The sequence below is a fragment of the Archocentrus centrarchus genome, chromosome 22, assembly GCF_007364275.1.
Source record: "Archocentrus centrarchus isolate MPI-CPG fArcCen1 chromosome 22, fArcCen1, whole genome shotgun sequence".
Taxonomy (NCBI): domain Eukaryota; kingdom Metazoa; phylum Chordata; class Actinopteri; order Cichliformes; family Cichlidae; genus Archocentrus; species Archocentrus centrarchus.
This window is the reverse complement of record NC_044367.1, coordinates 18,252,053-18,273,940: the sequence shown is the minus strand read 5'-3', so window position 1 is coordinate 18,273,940 and position 21,888 is coordinate 18,252,053. Positions and strand designations below refer to the sequence as shown.

Below are 21,888 nucleotides of genomic sequence, written 5' to 3'. Positions count from 1 at the left end.
AGGAAGTATCCAGAGTTTTTTTTATAATTCCTCTTGATCTGAAAAATGCATTAAAGCCATCTATCCTAAAGCCAGTTGCAACAACAGCCAAGCATTAACAAAAAGAAGAAAAGTAATAATCATATATACAGTGACTTTCTGACTGTCTGAACTCATGACTAGATAAGAAAACTATTGCTCACTTAAAAAGAAACTACTACCTACTTCTTACTCGCACCTTCACCCACTCCACTTTCAGCTTCTTAGGCAAACATCTAATTCTAAGTGGTGCTTTAGTGTAAAAAGGTGAGCCAGCTGGTTGTAATCAGAAGTGAAGAAACAGAAGGTGAGAGGGGATTAAAACATTCAGCTGACAGCCTGACTGCCTCTGTAAGTCTAAGGAGGGTTAAGAGATTAGATGACACAGTTTGGCATGTTTATCAACAGAGTAGCTTTATTACAAGGGAATGTACAACAGTGCTGCATTTATGATTTTTTTTCTAGAAAACTGGAAATGGAAAAGGTACAGCAAAACACTGAATTATCAGGATAATGTAAACAGTCAAAAGTGCTTGGATTGCATATTAAATTCTCCTGAAATGACTGCTTTTTTTTTTCTACAAGTAAGGCCCCCAGCCTAAATACATCAGACAGAGCAGTTTGTCATCCGTGGATTCCTGTATGAGGTAATGAACGTGCCCCTCTATGGACAGAGGCAGACCCAGCACTTTATTCCTGCTTTTAATCACCCCCTGCAGGCGCTGCTCGATGTCACACACGTGGGTTTTAGCCTGGCAGAGAAACATAAAGAAAACACATAATTAGGTTTTATTGCATCTACACGTGCTGTATGTGCAAGTAAATGTAATTTAAGAGTCAAAAAAAAAAAAAAAAAAATCAAGAAATATGCCCACCTTTTCATTAACTATCTCTCCTGTCTCATTGGCCTGAGCTTTTGATTGTCCTTTGGCTTGCTTGCTCCACTCCACCAGTGGGTCATGTAGGAAGGTCTTAAGCACACTTACAGGGGAAATTAAAAACAGAAACTTTGACTTTAGAAAGCTGATTGAGAGTTACTGTCTGAGTTTAATGGCCCTGATGTTAAATTCTGTTGATTTTATTCACCTTAATGAATAAATATGCTCTGCTCCCTACGTTTTTAAGTCACATCCTTTATATAGAGATTCATAAAAGGTTGAATTTTATCATGATAACATTTTTTTTTATGTGAGTGTACCTCATGAGTGGCTCTCTCTGGTCTCTCATTAGTCTCAGTGTAACCTCACAGGCCTGCCTAAAGAGGCCTTCAGTGCCCATGGGCCCCATAGCATGGACCATGTTTTGGGTCAGACGAAAGGGAACAACCTCTGGCACGTCAAATGTCTCCCCCTAGTGGATAGGCAGAGAATAGTAGAAGCAAAAATTGACAGCAACAACATGAATTGGTGTTAAGCAGAAATATAATAAACAATCAATATAATAATATTCCTAAATAATATTTTAATGGAATCTGAGGCAAAAACAAACCTTGTTAAAGAGGCAGTTGAAGTCCACATGAACACATTCCCCAGTGAAGGAGTCAAAGAGGATGTTTTCTCCGTGGCGATCACCCAAGCCCAGGATGTAGCCCACCATGGACATCACAGCAGTGGAGCGACAGTATGCCGAGCGACTGCTGTACCTGTAAACACACAAATACACCAAACATTTATTCTATGATTTACCTTGATCTTAAATTACACTTTAAATAGACCTTTAATTTGACTTTCTTTTTTAAATCCAGAACAGAAAGAGCTTCTTTCAAACATGGTTCAGATGTTAAATGTAAATGACTGACCTATATGAGTGTAATTATAGGTGTTGCAATGAAGGTCGTACCATGACGTGGGGTCAGGGAAGGTCCGGAGGAACCATTCATAGAAGACAGGGGGGTGTTGTGCACACAGCACCTCCTTGTGGATTCGCAGTTTTTCCTCAAAGGGAGCTGTCTTTGGAAGAATAAGCTTCCTGAGCTCTTTACCTGATAGGTAGATACCTTAAAAAAATAAACAGATATGAACCATTTAATTATCCCAGCACACTTATTAAAAAAAAAAAACATATGTGATTGTGGACATTATGAGAAAGGATACCTCTTTCTTTGTATAGCTTGGTAAGAATGTGCCGCAGTCCAGCAGTGTTGTTGACCCATTCGATGATGCCGCACTCCTCATTGAGGGGAATCACAGCATACGTGCGGATATGTAGCTCCCTACGTCTGGACTCAGCATCTTTACGTAGGCACTGCACAAAGACAAAGCATGGACACACACACACACACACACATATATAAATGCTGCTCTTCACACACACTTTGAGTATTGGGACACACTTTGCACACATACCAATTTATCAAGTACAGCTGCACTATATAATGAGCTCCTGTACTTAAAAGATTTAAAGATGTTCAGTTTTTGTTCACAATAAGAGAAGATGATTAATTTTTATTATCAATTTTGAGTCCAGAATAACACATAAAATAAAATGCAGGAAAAGTAGACTTCAAGAGCAAATAGTTCACAAAATATAAAAGTGAGCTCTTATGAGAAAAATGTAGAAAAATAACTTTCCCAGTAAAAACAATCTCATTTAACTGTATTTTCCTGTTTGCTTTTCATGGGAACACACAATTTGTTAAGTTTTTATACATAAATATACTAAAGTGTTTATTTAATGTTGTTTAGTAATTCATTTTATTCTGACCTTGCTTTTTATTTATTTCTTGGCTTAATCTAAGAGTCCCTCTATAGCCAGAACTCACAATATATCCATTTAATTTGAATGAAATCTCACACATACCTTATTGATGAGACAGTTGAATTCCATGAGCCTGCAGTCCTTCCTCAGGTCATCTTTAGGTTTACACATCATGGTGTAACTCCGGCCATCTGAACCCTTCAGACTTATCTTCTTTGGCTTCTGTAAAGAAGCCAAGATCTCCACCTACATACACAACATTATTTTTTGTTACTGTCATCAACTCTTGCTGAATACTAAATATACCACTGAGACGGGGTCACAATATTTAACGCCCTCTTTCACTTACAGTGTCTTCAAAGCCATCCAGGTATGCCCAGTGTCCGGGGAAGGCGTCATGCTGTGTGTTCGCTCCGCCTGTGGAGGGCAGTGTTGGGATGAGGACCGACTGCAGAGGGATCAGGATCTGACTGAAGGTCGGCTCCTCCACCAGACGTTTCAGCTGCTTGAAGTGAATGCTCATACTGAGGGTAGTGCTGTTACCATCAACCTGAAAGACACATACATAAATCTCTATCTACTGCCACCTACTCTGTATTTATAGTTTTAATCCCTGCTGCAGTGCGGTTCCACATTCTCATCAGGATAATCTAATCTAGGGACAAAATATGTTTGATAAAAATAGGATTTTGAAACACACAATAGCTTTATTATTACTGTATGTTGTAGATCCAAAATTAAACAGATGACCCAACATCTAACCTAATAAACAGAATGTTAAAACATGATTGAAGAATTGTCTTGATTTAAAAGTGTGTGTGTGTGTGTGTGTGTACCGGCTTGTTACAGAGCTCCAGAAACTTGTCTGTCAGTCTGTTGGCATCTCCAATGAATTTTTCCAGAGACTGTTTAAGACTGACGGCTTTCTTAAGGATCTGATTACAGCGATTCATACGCATGGGGTAGGACGACTGGAAACAAAACAAAACAAACAAAAAAACAAGCGATGAACACACAGCAGCAGTATTTTGCATGCAGAAACATTTGGCTGTTAATTCATTACACAAACTGTAACACAGGATTTGCAATTTTTGTAAGAACTGATCTGCTAAATAACACTTCAAATCAAATGAAGGAAACAAACATGAACAGACTCGCAAACGTTAAACTTCATACACAGTACAAAAGTCTTGAGCCACCCTTTTTTAAAGTGGTTTTGAGTAACAGTTGTCCAGCCTTTCTGAAGGTATTTCAAAGGTTTTCTTTTGACACTGGCTACTGGATAAGTGGAGGACAAAAGAAGAGATACATCTATTGTTTTCTGAAGCCTCATCGGAAATGGTCTCAGTAAAAAGGTGGTTGTCAAGAAGCCATTCTTAAGGAAGGGAAACAGGGAGAAAAGTGTGAGGTATCCCAAATTAAACAAGAATGGGACTGAAAATCAGCTGCAACAGGTCTTATGGAGTGATGAAGGCAAATTTGAAATTTCCATTTTCTTGGCAAAATTTAAAAATGAGGGGTGGCTCGAGACTTTTGCACAGTACTGTGATAGTTATATAATAGATATGGTACCATGTAGGCAATCAACTATAGAAGACTTAAAGATTCTTTAGAGTACCTTAAAAAACAACAACAACAACAACAACAAAACTGTACACAAATACACCTACCTTGCAGACAGCAGTCATTAGCCACATAGCCTGTTGGGGGTACGCGTGGAACACTTTGGCTACAATGGTCATGAGGACAGAGAAGACCTCGTCGCTGGAGTGACACACCCTTGAGATGAGCTGGGAAAATGCGGTCAGGAACTGGTATGGTGCCAGGTTAGCACAATGCTCACTCACTACTGTGTTGATTTTACTGAGCTCCTGTCGCATCTGTCTGTCTGCTCGCCCAGCTGAGGAGAAGGAATTACATATAATTTAAAGAGTTAATGAAAAGACAATGCTAAAAATAAGTAAGTGGAAAGCAGCGGGTTTTGCAAATGAATTTGCCTTAAACTGGAAATCTCTCACTCCTGTGTGCGAATTGCCCACCTTTCTCACATTCGCACACTTTGGCTCCAAAGTCCAGCCAGAGGGACAGCATGCGAGGCATGGCCTGGTAGATATACTGGTTTCCAAACTGCAGCGCACTGGGACGGAGAAAGTTTATAAAGATATTGTTTGATGAAGAAATTAAATGGTCTGAAGTAACTGATAAAAGCTCTGATTATACTCTGCAAGGTTGCAAATCAGTAGAAAGAGCAAAAACTTACTTTCCAAAGAACATGACGATGTATCGGATGAGGTTACCCTGTTTCTCCAGTTTGTTATCCGTCACCATTGGCATCACTTTGTCATAGTACTTGGCTAAGTAGAAGTTGCCATCCTCCCACTCTGGTAGGAGGTTTGTCACATCCTAAATGGTACAACACAAGGTGAATGCAAGTGATACAGAAGTCTGCTTTGTTGCCACATCACGGGAGGAGTGTTTTATAAAGTTTGCATCACTGCATTTTTCACCATTTTGTAATTTCATGTAACATTTTCAGAGCCTGCTGCACAAGTATTTGTAGAATCTAGTTTGAAAATGTTTTCATATATCAACCTTGTACGTCTTCATGACAGCATTAGACTCAAAGTTGGCCGTCTCCTCCATGAAGCGTCCCACCAGCAGCATGGCTTTGCCTTTAGTCTGCAGGCTGCGAGGATCTGTCAGGGGCTGATCTTCAGGGAAGCACTGGGTCACACCCTTCTGCAGAACGATCAGGGCTTGGTGGACATCTCCCTGATGATAGTCGGACAGACAAATTAGGCTTTATTAGCATCGTTTGGTTATGCACGTGTGAAAATCTAATTTCTGAAACAGAAGAACTTAAATGCAAATAGGAAAACACTAAAGAAAATGTTTTCTGGTTTCAGAGATTCAAACTATGCAGTGAAAAATGTACAAATGTGAATATATTGCATGCAGTTTTTCATCATATATTGTATATTGGTTTTATTTGCAGCCTCGTTATACCTTAGACCAAAGCCACTTTGCCTTCTCGGTAACAAGTTCAGCTAGATTTGTGTTTTCTGCATTAAGAAGGGCGTTAAAGGCTGTCTGATGGTGCCCTGCTTTCCTGGCCACCCGGGCACTTTGTAACCAGCACTCCCCAACCAGCTCCTTAATCACAGGTCTGCAGCACAGAGTGAAATGATAAATGCATATGTGAGTTTAGAAAGAATTCAAAATACAGAAATCCTGTTGCATTAAGAAGGTATTTTAGTTAGATCTGGATGTGTTTCTGAAAAACAGGATGTTCAAATCTTTGCAACTAAAATGTGATAATGTTTGCGTAGAGGTTTCTACTTCCTTACTGTGGTTCCAGGCTGAGCAGGGCCCGGCGGAGGGCCAGGATCGGCTCCTTGGCCCTGAATGAATTTTGTGTCATCTCCAGCCGATCTGACCAATGGGGAAGCAGCTGGCTGGGGCTGGAGACGGCGCCCTCCCTGTGTTTCTGCAGCTGCGTGAACGCGTGCTCCAACTCGCTGAGCATGTGGAGTCTAAACACACACAAATACTTTATTAGAAAGTTATTAAAACACAAAAACTTGATTCTAAACTGCGCTCACAACCACAGACCTGACAATATACTCGTATCCTCTCTGGTAGGTTCCACACTCATAACTGGCAGCTGACAGAGGGACGACCTGTTCCTTCCTCACCAGCTTCAGCTTCTCATAGAAATTTTCAGCATCCTGCTTCTTAGCCGAGAGCAGCATCTGGCCGAGTCGCACACCCCATGTATTGGACTGCTGGTCTGGAGACGCAGAATAGAAAACTATGTTTGAGGCAGATCCATGCTGCAGTGAGTCACCAGTGGTTTAAGATGTTGCAATTTTCAAGGACCTGCCCTGTTTCTGCGCTACCTGAACTCAAATAATCTTCCAGCAGGTCCCATTTTCCGAGCTTCCAGGCTGCCTCTACCCTGTAGCAGTTGAGCTCTGACTTCCATTGGAGTCTAAATAGACATATATTCCTAAATTAGGTGAACCTTTATAAACTTAAATTAAAAATCACATTTAGTAAGAATTAGATGTATTTTTATGTATATGTTTCTTACTTGTTGGCCAGCACTCCATTGACTTGCGTGATGACTGTGGACAGCTGCCCCAGGCCGAGCATAGAGGTCATCACTCCATGATAATGAGCTATCTATACACAAAGTGATAATCAATATGATCAAATATCAAGAACAAAAAACAGCAAATTAATTATCTTTTATGGCAACAAGAGAATTAACATACTGTAGGAAAACACATTAAACTAGCATATTGCATATAAAGTTATCAGCCATTTTATTAAGTATATCAGTTAATCTGCTTATAAACGCAAATATATAACTTCTTGTTGATTTTTGTTGGTTTGACCTGCTGTCCTGCACTTTGGTCAACATCTGTTGTGTTTAAATTTGCTATATAAATAAACTGATTTGACTGCTGATCCTTGCATTAATTTTTATTTGCTCTACCTCTGGTGGGGTGAGAGTGGAAAAAAAAAAAAATTTCCAGAAATATAAATACACAGTCCACTCCTACCATTTTATTCTGGACAACACGTGTATGTAGACAGTATAGACAACATACTTCAAAACAAGTTACAGTATGCTGTGTATTAGTACACTCTCATTGTGAAGAAGACATCTTATAGAAACATTTTAAAATGTATTTTCATTGGCAATAAGTAAAGCCTGAAAGTCAGAAAATGCAGGGGAGCAAAATACGATATTGTCAAACAATCAATAAGCCTGAAACATTTTCTAACTCAGCTGTGAAGCCTGGTGTATGGACTGTTTGTGTTTGGGTACCTGGTCTGACTCCAGCTGTATGGCTCGGTCATAGCAGGCGGTGGCGTCGCGGAGCAGCCCGATGCTCTCGTGTTCAAGTATCTGTTCCTGGAGTGATGGCTCCTCCCTCCTCAAAGCGTTGACACCTCTCACTCCATCTGGCTCATGCATTGCAGCATACAGCGTCTGAGACAACCAATCACGCACATCACAATTTTACCAGACGAGCTTGAAGTCCACCACAGAGATTAACTGGATGAGTAGTTAAAAGAAAACTGCACTTGTACTATTGGACTTGTTGCAGTCAAGATAACTTTTATAATGCAGGCAAAGTCCTGAGTAAGTCTTTTATTTAATGGTTAATAACGAAATTGTTGTCTGACCTGCAGGAAGGTGAGGTGGTCCTGGATGTTTTCTTTATTTTCCAGGATGTAAGCTTCAAAGTGCATGAGGGCACGAGTGTACGCTTTGGATCGCAGAGACGCTTTGGCCAGAACATCCTGTGGGATACCTTTCAAGAAGGCCACTATGCGCTGATAATCCCCACTCTCTGCAATAACACATTTTAGTTTTTTACTTTAGGAAATAATTAGGGTGAGTGAACAATGAGGTGAAATGCATTTTTTATACAGTTCACTGCAAATAAAGTGTAAAAGCCTCATTATCATATAAATAATTAGTTGTTTTGTCACACACAACAGCAACACAACAATTGTGAGGCGACGTAAACACTTTAGATTTGCTTAAAATTCCAATTAAATGCAACTAATTTTGCAAACTTGAATCCAGTTGTTTTTAACGCTTGTTTCAGTAAATACACTTTCTGAGGGAAGCATTTCAATACTGACTGATGCTACAAGTGTGCATTTGTGTGTCTCTTACCATGCTTGGGTTTGGAGTAGAGGATGTGGCGGCTCCACTGTGTGAGGTGTGACAACATGCTGAACACAGTCTGAGTGCTCAGTTGTGATAGGCTCGAGGCCGTCTCCTGGGCAAGCCCCTCGGCTCGTCCATCTCCCTCTGTCAGTACAGCCAGCATTTCCTTGGTTACCTTTGAGAGAAACAAAAACAGCCAAACAAAAATTAACAAAGACTAAAAGTACATGTACGATGTTATGATTTTCATTGGGAGTGACCAGGAGGAACAAGATTAGAAATGAGTACATCAGAGGGACAGCTCTGGTTGAATGGTTTGGAGACAAAGTTAGAGAGGTAAGGATGAGCTTGTTTGGACATGTGCAGAGAAGGGAGAGTAAATATGTTGGACAAAGGATGCTGAAAACAGGAAGACCTCAGAGAAGATTCACGCAGTGAAGGAGGACATGCAGAGGGTTGGTGTGGCAGAAGAGGATGCTAGGGACAGGGTGAGATGAAGACAGATGATCCACTGTGGCAACAACTAAAGGGACCAGCCAAAATAAGAAGAAAAAGAGACACGTGTATGAAAGACATGGATGAACTCACACTGCATGCGCAAGTGATACAGATGTGTCCTCACCTCTTGCTGTTCTGCAGGTGTGCAGCCCAGCAGCATGTAGAGCAGAATATGTGGCAGCAGGTAGATTGTGACCTTGTAGTCGTGTTTGATGATGAAACAACAGCATCTGAACACCTTGCTGGCCAACTCATGTCTCACCTGGAGAATGCAGAAACTTTCCTAAATTTCTGACTTGAAGAACAAGCTAATGCTACTGAAAAAAATTCAAAGAGATGTGCGAACCTTGCTGATGAGATATCCAGCCCAGGTGGCTGACCAGTCAGAGAACTTGCTGCCTCTGTTGCTGAGGTACACTGGTTTCTTCAGCTTAGACCAGTTCACCTCCTTCTGACTGCTCTTATATCTGCAGGTAAGAGAAAGAGAATCCAAAAGAATGAGTGATTTACAAGGAAAGGAGACAGAAGAATGGAGGAAATTTGTAAATTAAAAAAAAAAAAGGAGAGCAAGATAAAATGTAGGCAAAAAGAGGAGAGTAAAGGTAACTTAATTTTAATTTGAGGGATTTATTTCCTGAATTCTGACTAAGACAATAACAAGGAAGGGTAGGTGTGTATGAAAATCTACAGTATGAAGGTGTAAACATAAACCTGCTGTTGAGGTGAGGCTCCAGTATTTCTTGAATCTGCTCGGGGAATCTCCTCCACAGACGGCGGCCTGGTGAGTCAATTCGACCCTCGCGACACTCAAATATGGAGAGCAGTTCCTACAGTGGGAATAAAACCGCCCATACAAACACACATTTCAACATAAACAAAAATGAAACAGAGACACACACACTCATTGAAGCTGTTGTATACCTGAATTGCATAAGCAGCAGAGTCTTGAGCTCTCACGTCATCAGCGTACGCCAGAAATATTCTGGTTAGTTCAGTTAGCAAATCATAGGCAAAGTTAGGATCATCAACCCCGCTCTGAAAAAAAACCCACAGTTCACTTAACTTTGGTTTCCACAGTGTCACATAAACCCGATGTGTCTGCTTGTGACTGAAGTATGTTACACAGTGAGCTCATCTCACCTCAAAAGTTTTGAACTCAATAAATGGCCAAAATATGGAAATTCATATAATCTGATGTGGCCATGGAAAAGAGGAAGCAAAATGTATAATACCTATTAAACATTAAATTTGCTAAATAACTAACATAATACATACATTTATTTATGTTAGGTACTTACCACAAAGGTGTTGTGGTTGCCGTGGGTGTGTGTTTGCGACAGGTCCAGGCGTCCTGGATCCACGGCGCCCAGCTCCCCCAGACACTCCCCGCAGAGCAGCCTGGCCTCTGGTGATGAATCCTGGCAGCCTTTCAGCAGCACTGACACCAGGTTGGAAATGACCGGCTCCACAGCCTCACTCGCACAAACCTGCCGCAGCAGCCACTCCTGCAATATTCATGTATAGTGTGATAAGTTGATGTAAATCACAGCAGTGAAAGGTAACTGCAGCCTAAATGCAAAGGTGGGTAACAGCAAGAAGTTCAAGTTGGACTATGCTGGAAGTGAATTAATGATAAAGGGCATGATCGGCATTAGTCGAGAATAGAAACACCAATTTAAGATATAAGATGTGTTATATTATGTTAATTTATGGACACGTCGCTGTAATGGTATACAATTCCTAATCCCTGATCCCATTTTTCACTTTCATATTACTTTCTACAAAGATGAGCTGCATGAAAAACACACAGTTTCCCCACAGATTATGCAGTCAGTGAGTCTGGAAAATTATTCATAGTGAACAGTCTACTGATTTCATTGCTTTCTTTTCAGAGTTTTATTTGCAAACAGGGAGCTTCACTTTAGCACTTTATTAAGGGTGTACCTGGTTGCTATGCATCATGTCCCTGAGGCTGGTCAGCGCGTGGATCCTCACGTCCACATTCTCATGTTGAACGGCTCTCATGGAGAGCTGCAACGCTGCGGCCAGGTCGCTGCTGCTGGCCGTCAGCTGGAAGAAAGAAAGGAAAATAAAATAACACAATCTGATGTACACATGTTCATCTTTAACACTGTCAATCAAGCTTTTGTTTTTGTTTTTTTTTTTAAATCATTGTGATCTTCATACAGACCTTTTTGCAATCCTGCAGAACTGTGTGAATGTCTTTTAGCTCAGGATGGTCTGGTAGAAAGTAAATCTCATGAAGGTAGTCATTGACCTCTTCCCTGCAATAAAATGATAGAATTGAGGATCTATGATATTAAAAAGTACGGCGGCAACGGTTCATGGAGTGACTTGAATATCTTGATTTTAAAAAAAAATCCTTGATGCAAATTTTTTGCTTTGATGCTTCATTTAAACTCTGTAGCGCTCAGTTGTCACCGTGTAAGAGCGAGTGTTTCACGCACAGTTGAAACTAAAAATAAAAAGAAACTTTACTGGGAAAAGGCTGGTGGGAGTCCTTCATCTACGGTAATCTACAGTAAAGCTACAGAAGTTAAAATATGCAGATGAACTTTAAACTTAGCCTGATACGATGTTTCAATTACTCAGCTTGCTGAACGCTGTCGACAGCCGTGCTGCTTTATGTGGCAGCCATACCTGCAACGAGCAGGGGTGAGTTTAAAGGGGGACGTGGTGTGTATGAGACCCTATTCATGTCAAGGCTTTAGTAACTTTATTTTGCAGATTTAAATTAATATAAACATACATTACTATATAAATTAAATTGTATTAATATTTCAACATATAAAAATAAAAGCTTCTTTTCCTCTCTCTTTTCTTTTTTCCACAGGCCAGTAAAAATATACACGGGACCAGTAAAACTCAGAGCCACTGACTTGGGGCTGTTGGGTTAGACACTAAATTTTTATTAATATTAATAATTACACCATCAGAACGTCAGTTTTCTGCAGCAGTGCACTTGTTGCATTAAAGCACAGGGAAAACCCCAGTTCTGAGAATGCTGATTTCTTCATTGCAGCCAACCGATGCACCTCCTTTAACGCCGGGTGATCGCCACTGAAGCACTGGTTACCTGCCCTTACTAGCTGCAAACAGCTGGTTAAAACGTAACGTATCGCCACAGAGTTACCTGATCAAAGGAACGTTGAGAATCCTCCGGTTTATGCACAAAACTGCCAATTTCTACACGTTTATTTAATAAATCTGTGCAAGTGCAGTGAATATCTGGAATAATACATTTCAATTACGAGCGCGTTTGATCTCGCTCCTCACTAGTGATGGAAAATAAACACCATAACAGAAAGATATGCTTAGTTTTTCACAGTGATGAAATGTGAAAATTTGTTTATGTTTACTACCTGTTGTCCAGGATGAGGAAGCGGATAATAGCAGCAGTTTCTTTGGGCTGCAGTGGGATCAAGGGGAGCAAAGCAACAATAACATGACTCAGCAGAGGGCCCAGGTGTGAAGGTTCGACACTCCTCACAAAACACTCCCACGTCCTGTCCACAGGAAATGGGAGAAATCAAATATGTAAAAATCTTACTTTTCTGTTGTTCAGAGATGTAATAGTGCAATGTGCATCATAAACAATTCAAATAATAACTGAATAATAAACAATGTTCCACAATATGACTTTATGTGAGAGTATGCAGGTACTGACTGGCAGCAGAGGAGAGGAAAGTCCTCTCTGTATCGGAGGCCAGTGCGAAGCGTCGTCATCATCTTCACTCTCACAGAGCTGATGTGTTTGGAGCCCATCAGTCGCATCAGAGCCATCACACTCGTCAAAGCCTGCACAAAGAACGGGCACATGTGTTTTTGAGACAAGCAGAATTATAAAAGGAAATTTAACCAATCAAATTTAAAATTCTGTTCTGCTAGTAGAGAATCCGTTACCAGTTTCTTGCGGTCCTTCTCTCCGGCACTGGAGCTAAGCAGCTGCATGTTGAAAAAGGCGAGGATCCCCAGCAGCTTCGGCTGCAAGTAGTCAGCCTATTGATGACAACAAGACGAGCGGGTTCGTGTTTAATGTTTCGTTGCATGAGTTCTTAACAGATGGATCAGTTGCATTGCTATTTATTACTTTGCACAGAAAAATGAAATTTTTAGTTTAAATAATCACATGCAATATATATCACAAGTTCTAAAGCCTAAAGAGTCTTATAAAGTAATTATCTTGTCTAATCAATCTTGTCTAATCTAGTATTGTTTTCATTTTTGTCTAAGACCAAAAATGAAAACAATACTATCAAATGCAGAGAATGGTAAGTACCATGAGTTCTGGGGTGGTGATGTCTCGGGGACCCTGGTACGGATCATCATTAGATGCAAAGGAAGCCAAGATTGCCAAGCCATTGAATACCTGGAAAGAAATAAACAACTCATTTGAACAAAAACTAGTTTTAGACCACAGAGCCTGTTTTATTTGTGAGACACTTAATCCAGAGGTGGCCTCATGCAGATGAAATTCCTCAAAGGGGCATATTTTGAAATAAATGTAATGTTTATAAATCTGTGTGCACATGTGTGTGTCTACCTGCTGGTAGTGCTCTCCGAGACGCAGCAGCAGCTCATTGTGAAGACCCTGGAAGTCTTGGCGTAGCAGAGAGCCTAGTTCAATCTCTGTCTCACTCTGAAGAACATGAGGAAGAAAAACCAACCAAAAACTGTGACTTTAAGATTACCTCTTCAATTGCATGATGTTAAATCATGTTTCACGTAGTTTAAAAGAATGGAAAGTTACAGATTTCTGGCGTAAATCTAAAGCTGTTCATACCTGTAGGTAATGGAAAGCCCTCTCAAGCTCCTCCTTAGTACAAGAACAGACCAGATGGCTGAAGATGTACTTAAAGTTATTGATCAAAATCTCTCTCCTGTTTGCTTTCAGCTCATTGGCCAGAGTACGAATGAGGGCGGAAGCTGTAGAGCTTGCCTTTGCTGCCAGGTAGGGCAGCAACACCTGGAGGGTCCGCTGCATATACAAATGTGCAAGCAAGAATCAATATACATTACATAAAGCCTATTATCTGGGTAAGTGGTTGCATGTACTTGACTGCACATACGGTGAGGAAGCGGTGGAGGTCTGGGAAGTCAAAAGCATGTGCAATCTGAGCAAGAATGTCCAGAGCCAGCTCCCTCTGATTGGCTGATTCAGTTCCTTGATCTGGCGTGCTCCGCAGGGCCGATGCATGGCGTGAATGTAGCGACTCCACCAGGAACTAAAGGTAAAGAAATTTTAGTAATGGACTGTACATTTTCCACAATGCGCAGGTTCTAAAACAGACCAATCCAATTCTCACACATTAAACTGTTACACAAAAAAAAGCACACATATATACTATGATTAACAGTATTATGGAGCAAGGTTCCTAAAATGTATCCATCTCATAATAAACAGGTGAGTTGGTCCAGTTTAAGCAAAAGACTGGATACCTGGCAGATGGGGTTCTTGTACTGACTGAAGAGCGTCTGCAGTTTCAAGCCTTTCGTGGTGGCCAGGGCTCGAATTTGAGTGTAAGCAGCTACAGACACCTGGGATGACTTGGACAGCAGACAGTGGAGCAGACGCAGCAGAGAAAACGACACCAAACTGCCCTGAGATGCTCTGACAGAAGAGCGGAGAGGAATGAAGAAACTGAATGGAAGTCATCTTTTAAAGTATATTAACAAAAGAAATCAGTTTACTTACCCATTACAATGGATATAAAAACAATATCAAACATGGATAAAATAACCAGCAAGATTTTATTTCTGTATATAACAGAAATAATTTTATCTGCCTTATCATCTCATTCATAAAAAATAATTACTATAAATCATATAACTTGTGCAATAAGAGAAAGTGCTGTCTATATACCTGCCGATCTCTCCAGTGGTGAGGATGAGAGTGTTACGCAGGTTGTCATCTCTGTTGAGTTTAGCGTTGCTGAATGCATCTTTAAGACATGCAACTAGTAGCTGTGTTCATGAGAAGACACATAAAATCCATCATTTATGAAAGTCACAATCCCAAAAGATGCATGAACATGCAACAGCGAACCACACTGACTGAGTGGAACTAGGCGGAAATTTTACCCTCACAATAATATAATTATGTCGCAATAATGAAACTGAAGTATTTTTGTGTTAAGCAGAAAAATTTGAATCTTTCCACTGGAATTGCTCACCTCATTCAAAGAGCCCTGCTCAGAGTTCTTGTCAGTCCTTATAAGCAGGAAACGCACTGATTGGCTGAAGCATATTCTAACCACAGGATCGGAATCCTCCATTAGACCAATGAGGGCGCAGAGTACAGCCCGCGAGTCGCTGTCTGCACCAGTCAGATTCACGTGCTGGCACAGGTGGGGAAGAGCTTCTAGGAAAGCTGGCAGTGAAATGTATGCAATGATTAAGAAAACAGCAGCAGTAAACTGACGTGAATGTATCATGTTTGCTTTTGTGAAAAGCTTGTTATAGGAGAAAACACCCAATAGGAAAGCAACCTAACAAACCTTGTTTAACACTGCTTGGAGCTTGTGGTCTGAGCAGTGGAAGAAAGGGTCTAATCACAGCTGCCTTGAGGGATGGCACTGCTTTCCCAGCATGATCTGCTGCAAGACTACAATGGAGGCAGAGGATTTTGGGAAGACAGGTGGACTCTGTGTGGATGTCACTAAGGCTGGAGAGCTCTGATTGGAGGCAGCTCAGCTGACCAGTGATCCTGGCAAGTTCTTTTTTCACCTGCTCTGAACTGTCCTCCAGCTTGGAACTAAAATGATCGATCATAAAGCATGAAAAACAAAGTGAGTGAAGTTAACAATGAAAAGAAGACAGAAGATATCAGTGGTCAAGTCTTTAGAAGTGTGGGAGTTTCCATACAGCAAAGTAGTGCCGATGAGGTTGTAGTGCATGCTTCCCAGGTTGTGAAGAAGAAGAGGGAAAGTCTTGACTGCTGCCACTCTCACCACCTCCTCCCGACTCTGCAGCGCCTTTGAAAACACACACACACGCCACGTCTCGCACACACCACCACGTAAAAAGGCCAGCAGTGACACACAGACTTCCTGGACCTCGGGTGCTGAGAGGAAAGGCACAGAGTTTGATTTGAATCCAATCACATTATAGCCTGCTAAATTTATTCATTTATGTTTTATTATACTGCAACTGTAAAACTTTTAAAGGAGTCAAAATAAGAAATATTTAGTTTTTGATTTAAAAATAAAAGCAGACAAAAAGAAGGCTCACAATAGCAGAAGCTGAGTCTCTGAGCCAAAGCAGGCAGCCAGGATGGGAACCCTGAAGTCTTATAGGTTGAGGTAGACTTGTTCTCACACACCCAGGGAAGAGACAGCAGAGCACATACGCCTTGTTGGAGCCCATCCTTACTATGGTTGCTCACTAAAAAAAATATACAAAAGAATGCATGATTATCAATATAATAATAATAATAATAAAGGATATGTAAAGGGCTTGATTTCCATCTTTGCACTAAACACGAACAATTATGGAAAATACGTGTAAATACGTGTTATTGCACATGAATCCTTACTTGTCAGGTAGAGTATAGAGTCGAGGACCCTGACAGTGATCTGGACAGCAGATTGAAAGTAGCTCTGATTTGACACAGGCTGAGATCCTCCTTCTAACAGTGACTGACAGCTCTTTAGGACCCTGCTCAAAGTCTCAGTGGGAACCCAGAGAAGAGGTGAGAAGGTGCTATAACAAAGAGATATTAAAAAGGAAAAATATGCCATTAATCACTGTGAATGACATGTCAAACTGGAGCCAGGAACGTTAACAATCTCTAATATTAAACACTAATAAACTTTTTAAAAAAATACTAGAAAGGAGCTTTTTCTGAGAGGCAGGAAAGGGAGAGGGCTTGTTTCACATCATGTGTGTATGTTTGGGAATTACCTGATAGGAGAGGAGCAGAGGGCTGCTAGGTGGAGAATGAGGGCCAGACCCTGCAGAGCAGACAGACTCTGTGTGGTCTCAGGCTCAGCAGAGTCCAACAGCATCAGAAGCTCCTCCAGCCGACTGTTTAATCCAGCCCAAACTTTACAGCGAACACGCATGTCCACTTCACTTAACATGGAGATACAAACGTAATTTCAATATGACAAAAGATATATTTGCAAATAAATATTGTTTTAAGATTTTCATGGCCATTGCCAAGTACTGAATGTTGATGCACTCACCTTGAGGATATTTTTGGAGTTTTACTGACTGAACTGGTGGCAGATTTGCAGGATTTCTTGGCAGGCGTCGCTCCATCTTTACAATCCTGCAACACTAAAGCTATCTCTGCCTTCAGGGCGGCTTGGAGAAACCCTTCTGCACACTACAAAAAATAAGCATCACAGTTACTGTAAAGAGGGAAACATTGTAAGGACATCAAAAAGATAATTTCAAAGGAAACACAAAGAAGAGAGTCATACTTCAGCTTGATTTTCTGTCCCAACAGTGCATGCTAGTGTCCTGCAGACCTCTGTGACCCGCTGCCTCCTGAGCAACGCAGCACTCTCATAAACTGGTGCAACAGATAGCAAGAAGCTAAAAAGCAGGCAGAGAGACTCAGTAACTTCTACACCTAACTTGACTCCAGCTCCTGCAAGAGTGCAAACACACTCAAACATCTGTGAGAGGTTGATGGGCTCGAAGTGTGAGTGAGAAACGTGAGATGGGTGAAACACGCAGCGGGTCAGGTTTATCAGTTCTCCTTCATAAATTTGTTTCTCATTTATGTTTGCTGTGGCAGAGTAGGAGTGTGTTTCAAGCAACTGGAAGTAGGCTGTGAAGAATTCGTGGCCCTGCATCTCAGGAAAGCCTCTCAGCTCCACCAGTCTTCTCAGTATCACCATGGAGGTCTTCCTCAGCCTGGTGTTCCCGTTAGCTAGGACGAAGCATGCAGTTTCCCAGGCTACACTCAGGTCACGACAGGACACGACTCCTCTCAGGGAGTCGGTTATGATATCAATCGTCACGGCAGTCAGTGACTCCAAGGCAGCGGGAGAAGAGAGCACAAGAGCAGAGGGGGTGAGGTATGAGGAGGCACAAACGGGGGATAAACTGAAGCACTTGAGGGTTACAGGCCATTGGCTCTTTGTGTGAATGTCTAAAATGTGTCCCTGTCCTGCCAGCATGCTAATATGAGTGTACAGGATAGTGCTGAGTTCCTGGAACAAAAATATAAATTCCCGAATGAGGCAACTGAAGATAAATGGTGCACGGACTCTCAGAGTGTGAAGTAAAGAGCACAACACAGCAGAAACCCGCCCATGGATGACGTCACAGCCTGGAGCTGCTGCCACACGAAGGAAACGCACTGCTACCCACTTAGTGAAGTCTAAAATCAAACAGGAATGAGAAGATATCAGAGGAGAAAGGAAAGAGAAAAACATGCTTATCTGTTTACTAATTTCTTAAATCACATGACAGCATTTCAAGATGATTTTCCTACCAGTGCAGCTCTGTGTGGTTTCTGAGTAGTCAGCAGGCTGGCAGGCAGGGTTGGCAAACATCAGAGATGAAGATTTGACTATGTGCTGAACAAAGTCCAGCAGCATCACACAAGCTGGCTCTGAGCTGGACTTCTTACTTAACCCTAGAGCAACTGGAAGAAAAGGCAGCTGTTTAATTAAAAGAGCTGGATCCAATGCTGAGGATCAGGAAATTTTTCTAACAATATCAACCTGAAAAGTCACAAAATGATAGAAAGTTAAAAAAAAACAAAGTATGAAACTCAGGCCTAAAATCTTTATACAAATGAATCTGAGAAGCCAAAACTCAATTTCCATGTGAACTACTTGAGATCATAAATTTGTAGAACCTGCAGCAAGAGGTCAGAAATAGACACATTCATATTAGTCACACTTTTTCAATCTCTAGTCCCACCCGATGCCCCTTCTATGTGTTTAGTTAGGCTGCAATAGGCCTAGGCTGCTGAGGGGTTCCCATGATGCACTGAATGTTTCTTCTTATGCACCTCTTTTTACTCTGTTTATACTCCACTCTGCATCATCATCTGTTATTATTAATCTCTGGCTCTCCTCCACAGTGTGTCTTTTGTCCTTTCTCTCCCCCCTCACCCCCAACCGGTTGCAGCAGATGACTGCCCCTCCCTGAGCCTGGTTCTGCCAGAGGTTTCTTCATATTAAAAGGGAGTTTTTCCTTCTCACTGTCACCAAATTCTTGCTCATAGGGGGTCGTTTTGATTGTTGCAAACACTTGGTTACAGTTCTTGCTACACGACCACTTATTATGTTGAGGGGCAATTACTTTAACACAACACTGAATAGCCATGGTAAGCTACAACATATACGTCTGACAGTGTACACCAATAAGCTCTTTTTTTAGCGGTGTACTTTCAGGGGCTTCTGTTATAGTGACTAGCCCTAGTATGTGCTGATATTCCCAGCTTACCGACATCCACATCTGTCAGTATCCTGTCGATGAACTGGCAGAGGATCTGTCGAGGTTTCTGCGCCGCCTGGTCGTACTCTGCAGCGCTGGCACTGTAAATACCAGCACGATGTTATTCACAGACATGGTGCAGCAGAGGGTCTTATAGAAAGTAAGTAAAGGCGAGGACTCACTTCAGCCTAAATGAATCCTGTGTAACTACTTAGCTCTCAGCCAGCTTTAGCCGGGGACTCACCTAGCCAGCTCCTGAAGAGCCGGTATCATCGCAGACATTTCCAGACCTTCCATTTTTACAGTAAATTTGTGTGTCGTTGTTTGAAAAACCTCTCTAAGAATTTATTTTAAAGTTGTGACTAGTTTTAACCAGTACACATCCCCACATCCCGTCCATCCTGTCATGCTTTACAAAACTTTCGCTCCAAAATGACGTTACTGTTTTGTTACGGCAGCCACTGAGGGTCAATAACCTCAAACAAAACGCAAACTAAAAAGAGCTCCCTCTGGTTGTTTAATAAAAAGATCGATACTTTTTAAATCACGCACGGGAAATTCATGTGATATAGCAGAAGGATAAACAATAAAAATGGTAGAAACAATATTGTTAAAATTAAGAGTACCACAGGCTTATAGTTTTTATACTCATTTGTTTTTTATGTAAGCACGAAGTACCGCAGCAATGCCTAATGCTGTGAACCTGTTCACCCATATGGCAATAAAACCTTCTGATTCTGATTCTGATTCTGAAGGTCTTATAATGTGAGGTAGGGCAAAAATATTTATTTATACAACAGTGATTTTAAAAAAAAGAATAGAAGATTGTGCAAAAGAATAGAGCAAATGGCATTAAATAATATGTACACCATGAACACTCTTTTTACTCTGGTTATATATTACTCTCCATTTAATCCATTTAATCATTTGTTATTATTAATCTGTGGCTCTCTTCCTCAGCATGTCTCTCCCCTCAGCCCCAACCAGTCAGCAGATGACTGCCCCACCCTGAGCCTGGTTCTTCCAGAGGTTTCCTGTTAAAAGGGAGCTTTTCCTTCTCACTGTGGCCAAATGCTTGCTCATAGGGGGTCGTTTTGATTGTTGGGTTTTCTGTGTAATTAATGAAGGGTCTTTACCTTATAAAGTGCCTTGAGGCAACTGTTGTGATTTGGCGCTATATAAATAAAATTGAATTGAATCTAAGAAACCGCAGCAAGTAGATATAATACAGAAATCTATAAATGTGTGTGTGTGTGTGTGTGTGTGTGTGTGTGTGTGTGTGCTTACAATTCATTTTACAAGGAATTACTGTATTTTATGGTGAAAGTTTGTTTTTATGTATGTTTTCCTTAAGTTGTGAATTTCAAAATTACATTGGGATGACCCAGTCACCTTGATGGATGGATGGATGGATGGCTTTTAATTGAATTACATTTTATGCACGCGATAGCACTCTTTCTTTTGAGGCTCATGTCAAAAACCTTACTCGGTCTGCTTATTTTCACTTACGTAACATCGTCTCTGTCCTTCTCTTACACCTGCCAGTACTGCAACTTTTGTCTTGTCCACGCCCTTGTCACTTCTCGATTGGATTACTGCAATTCACTTCTCGCTGGTCTACCACTCAAACTTCCCTGTGAATTACAGTTGGTTCAAAACTCTGCTGCATGTATCATTACCCGAACCTCCTCTACACAGCACATTACTCCCATCCTTCAGGACCTACATTGGCTTCCAACAGACTACCGTATCAAATACAAGATTCTTCTTCTCACCTTCAAATCTCTTCATAACCTTGCTCCCCCCCCTACATTGCTGCTCTAATCCATTACTATACTCCCTCACGCCCACTTCCATAGGCGTAGGAACCGGGGGGATGGAGGGGACATGTCCCCCCAATATTGGAGACAGGCGCATTTGTCCCAACCAAAAATTACACAGCAGAGGAGAAAAATACTTGATTTTGAAAGCTTTAACTAGCGTGCTTTTATTTTGAAGGCACAACATGCGGTCCCCCCCTTCCTCTGAATGGCTCTGAGTGTTTGGGAGAGGGGAGACAGCGGCAGGAGTCAGAAACTCTTGAATGGGGTATAACAGTCTGTCGGGATCGTTGCCATGAACAGAGCCGGACTGAGGCATAGGCGACATATGCGGCTACCACCACCAGGGGGCCCCCAAGCTCACATACATTTGTAATTAAACTTTATGCTAGTGCACTGGTAACATTTGTCTCTGCACTGGTAACAATTATCTGTGCATTGGTATCATTTATCTGTGCATTGGTAACATTTATCTGTGCATTGGTAACAACTGTGCACTGGTAATATTTATCTGTGAACTGGTAACATTTATCTGTGCATTGGTATCATTTATCTGTGCACTGGTAACATTTATCTGTGCATTGGTAACAACTGTGCACTGGTAATATTTATCTGTGAACTGGTAACATTTATCTGTGCATTGGTATCATTTATCTGTGCACTGGTAACATTTATCTGTGAACTGGTAACATTTATCTGTGCACTGGTAACATTTATCTGTGCATTGGTATCATTTATCTG

General features: G+C 41.3%; 1 protein-coding gene across 1 annotated transcript; it reads right to left on the bottom strand.

Annotated features, from left to right (window-relative positions):
- Positions 1-411: 411 nt before the first annotated feature.
- On the bottom strand, positions 412-19,755 carry atr (ATR checkpoint kinase). Its single transcript, XM_030719393.1, has 48 exons — positions 19,572-19,755; positions 19,337-19,428; positions 18,375-18,527; positions 17,353-18,260; positions 17,113-17,255; positions 16,829-16,999; positions 16,461-16,627; positions 16,157-16,309; positions 15,791-15,989; positions 15,424-15,680; positions 15,100-15,296; positions 14,790-14,890; positions 14,366-14,537; positions 13,996-14,151; positions 13,710-13,904; positions 13,470-13,565; positions 13,206-13,295; positions 12,830-12,925; positions 12,594-12,724; positions 12,289-12,432; positions 11,097-11,190; positions 10,850-10,975; positions 10,204-10,410; positions 9,827-9,940; positions 9,617-9,732; positions 9,252-9,372; positions 9,030-9,167; positions 8,414-8,582; positions 7,915-8,081; positions 7,553-7,717; positions 6,809-6,900; positions 6,615-6,706; positions 6,328-6,505; positions 6,063-6,248; positions 5,722-5,881; positions 5,308-5,487; positions 4,976-5,118; positions 4,755-4,852; positions 4,386-4,615; positions 3,552-3,686; positions 3,065-3,265; positions 2,818-2,961; positions 2,112-2,262; positions 1,858-2,014; positions 1,507-1,660; positions 1,217-1,368; positions 894-999; positions 412-770 (listed from the first exon to the last, which is right to left on the bottom strand). Exons 1-48 carry the CDS (start codon positions 19,622-19,624, stop codon positions 597-599), a joined length of 7,824 nt encoding a protein of 2,607 aa, XP_030575253.1. The 5' UTR covers positions 19,625-19,755; the 3' UTR covers positions 412-596.
- Positions 19,756-21,888: the final 2,133 nt, after the last annotated feature.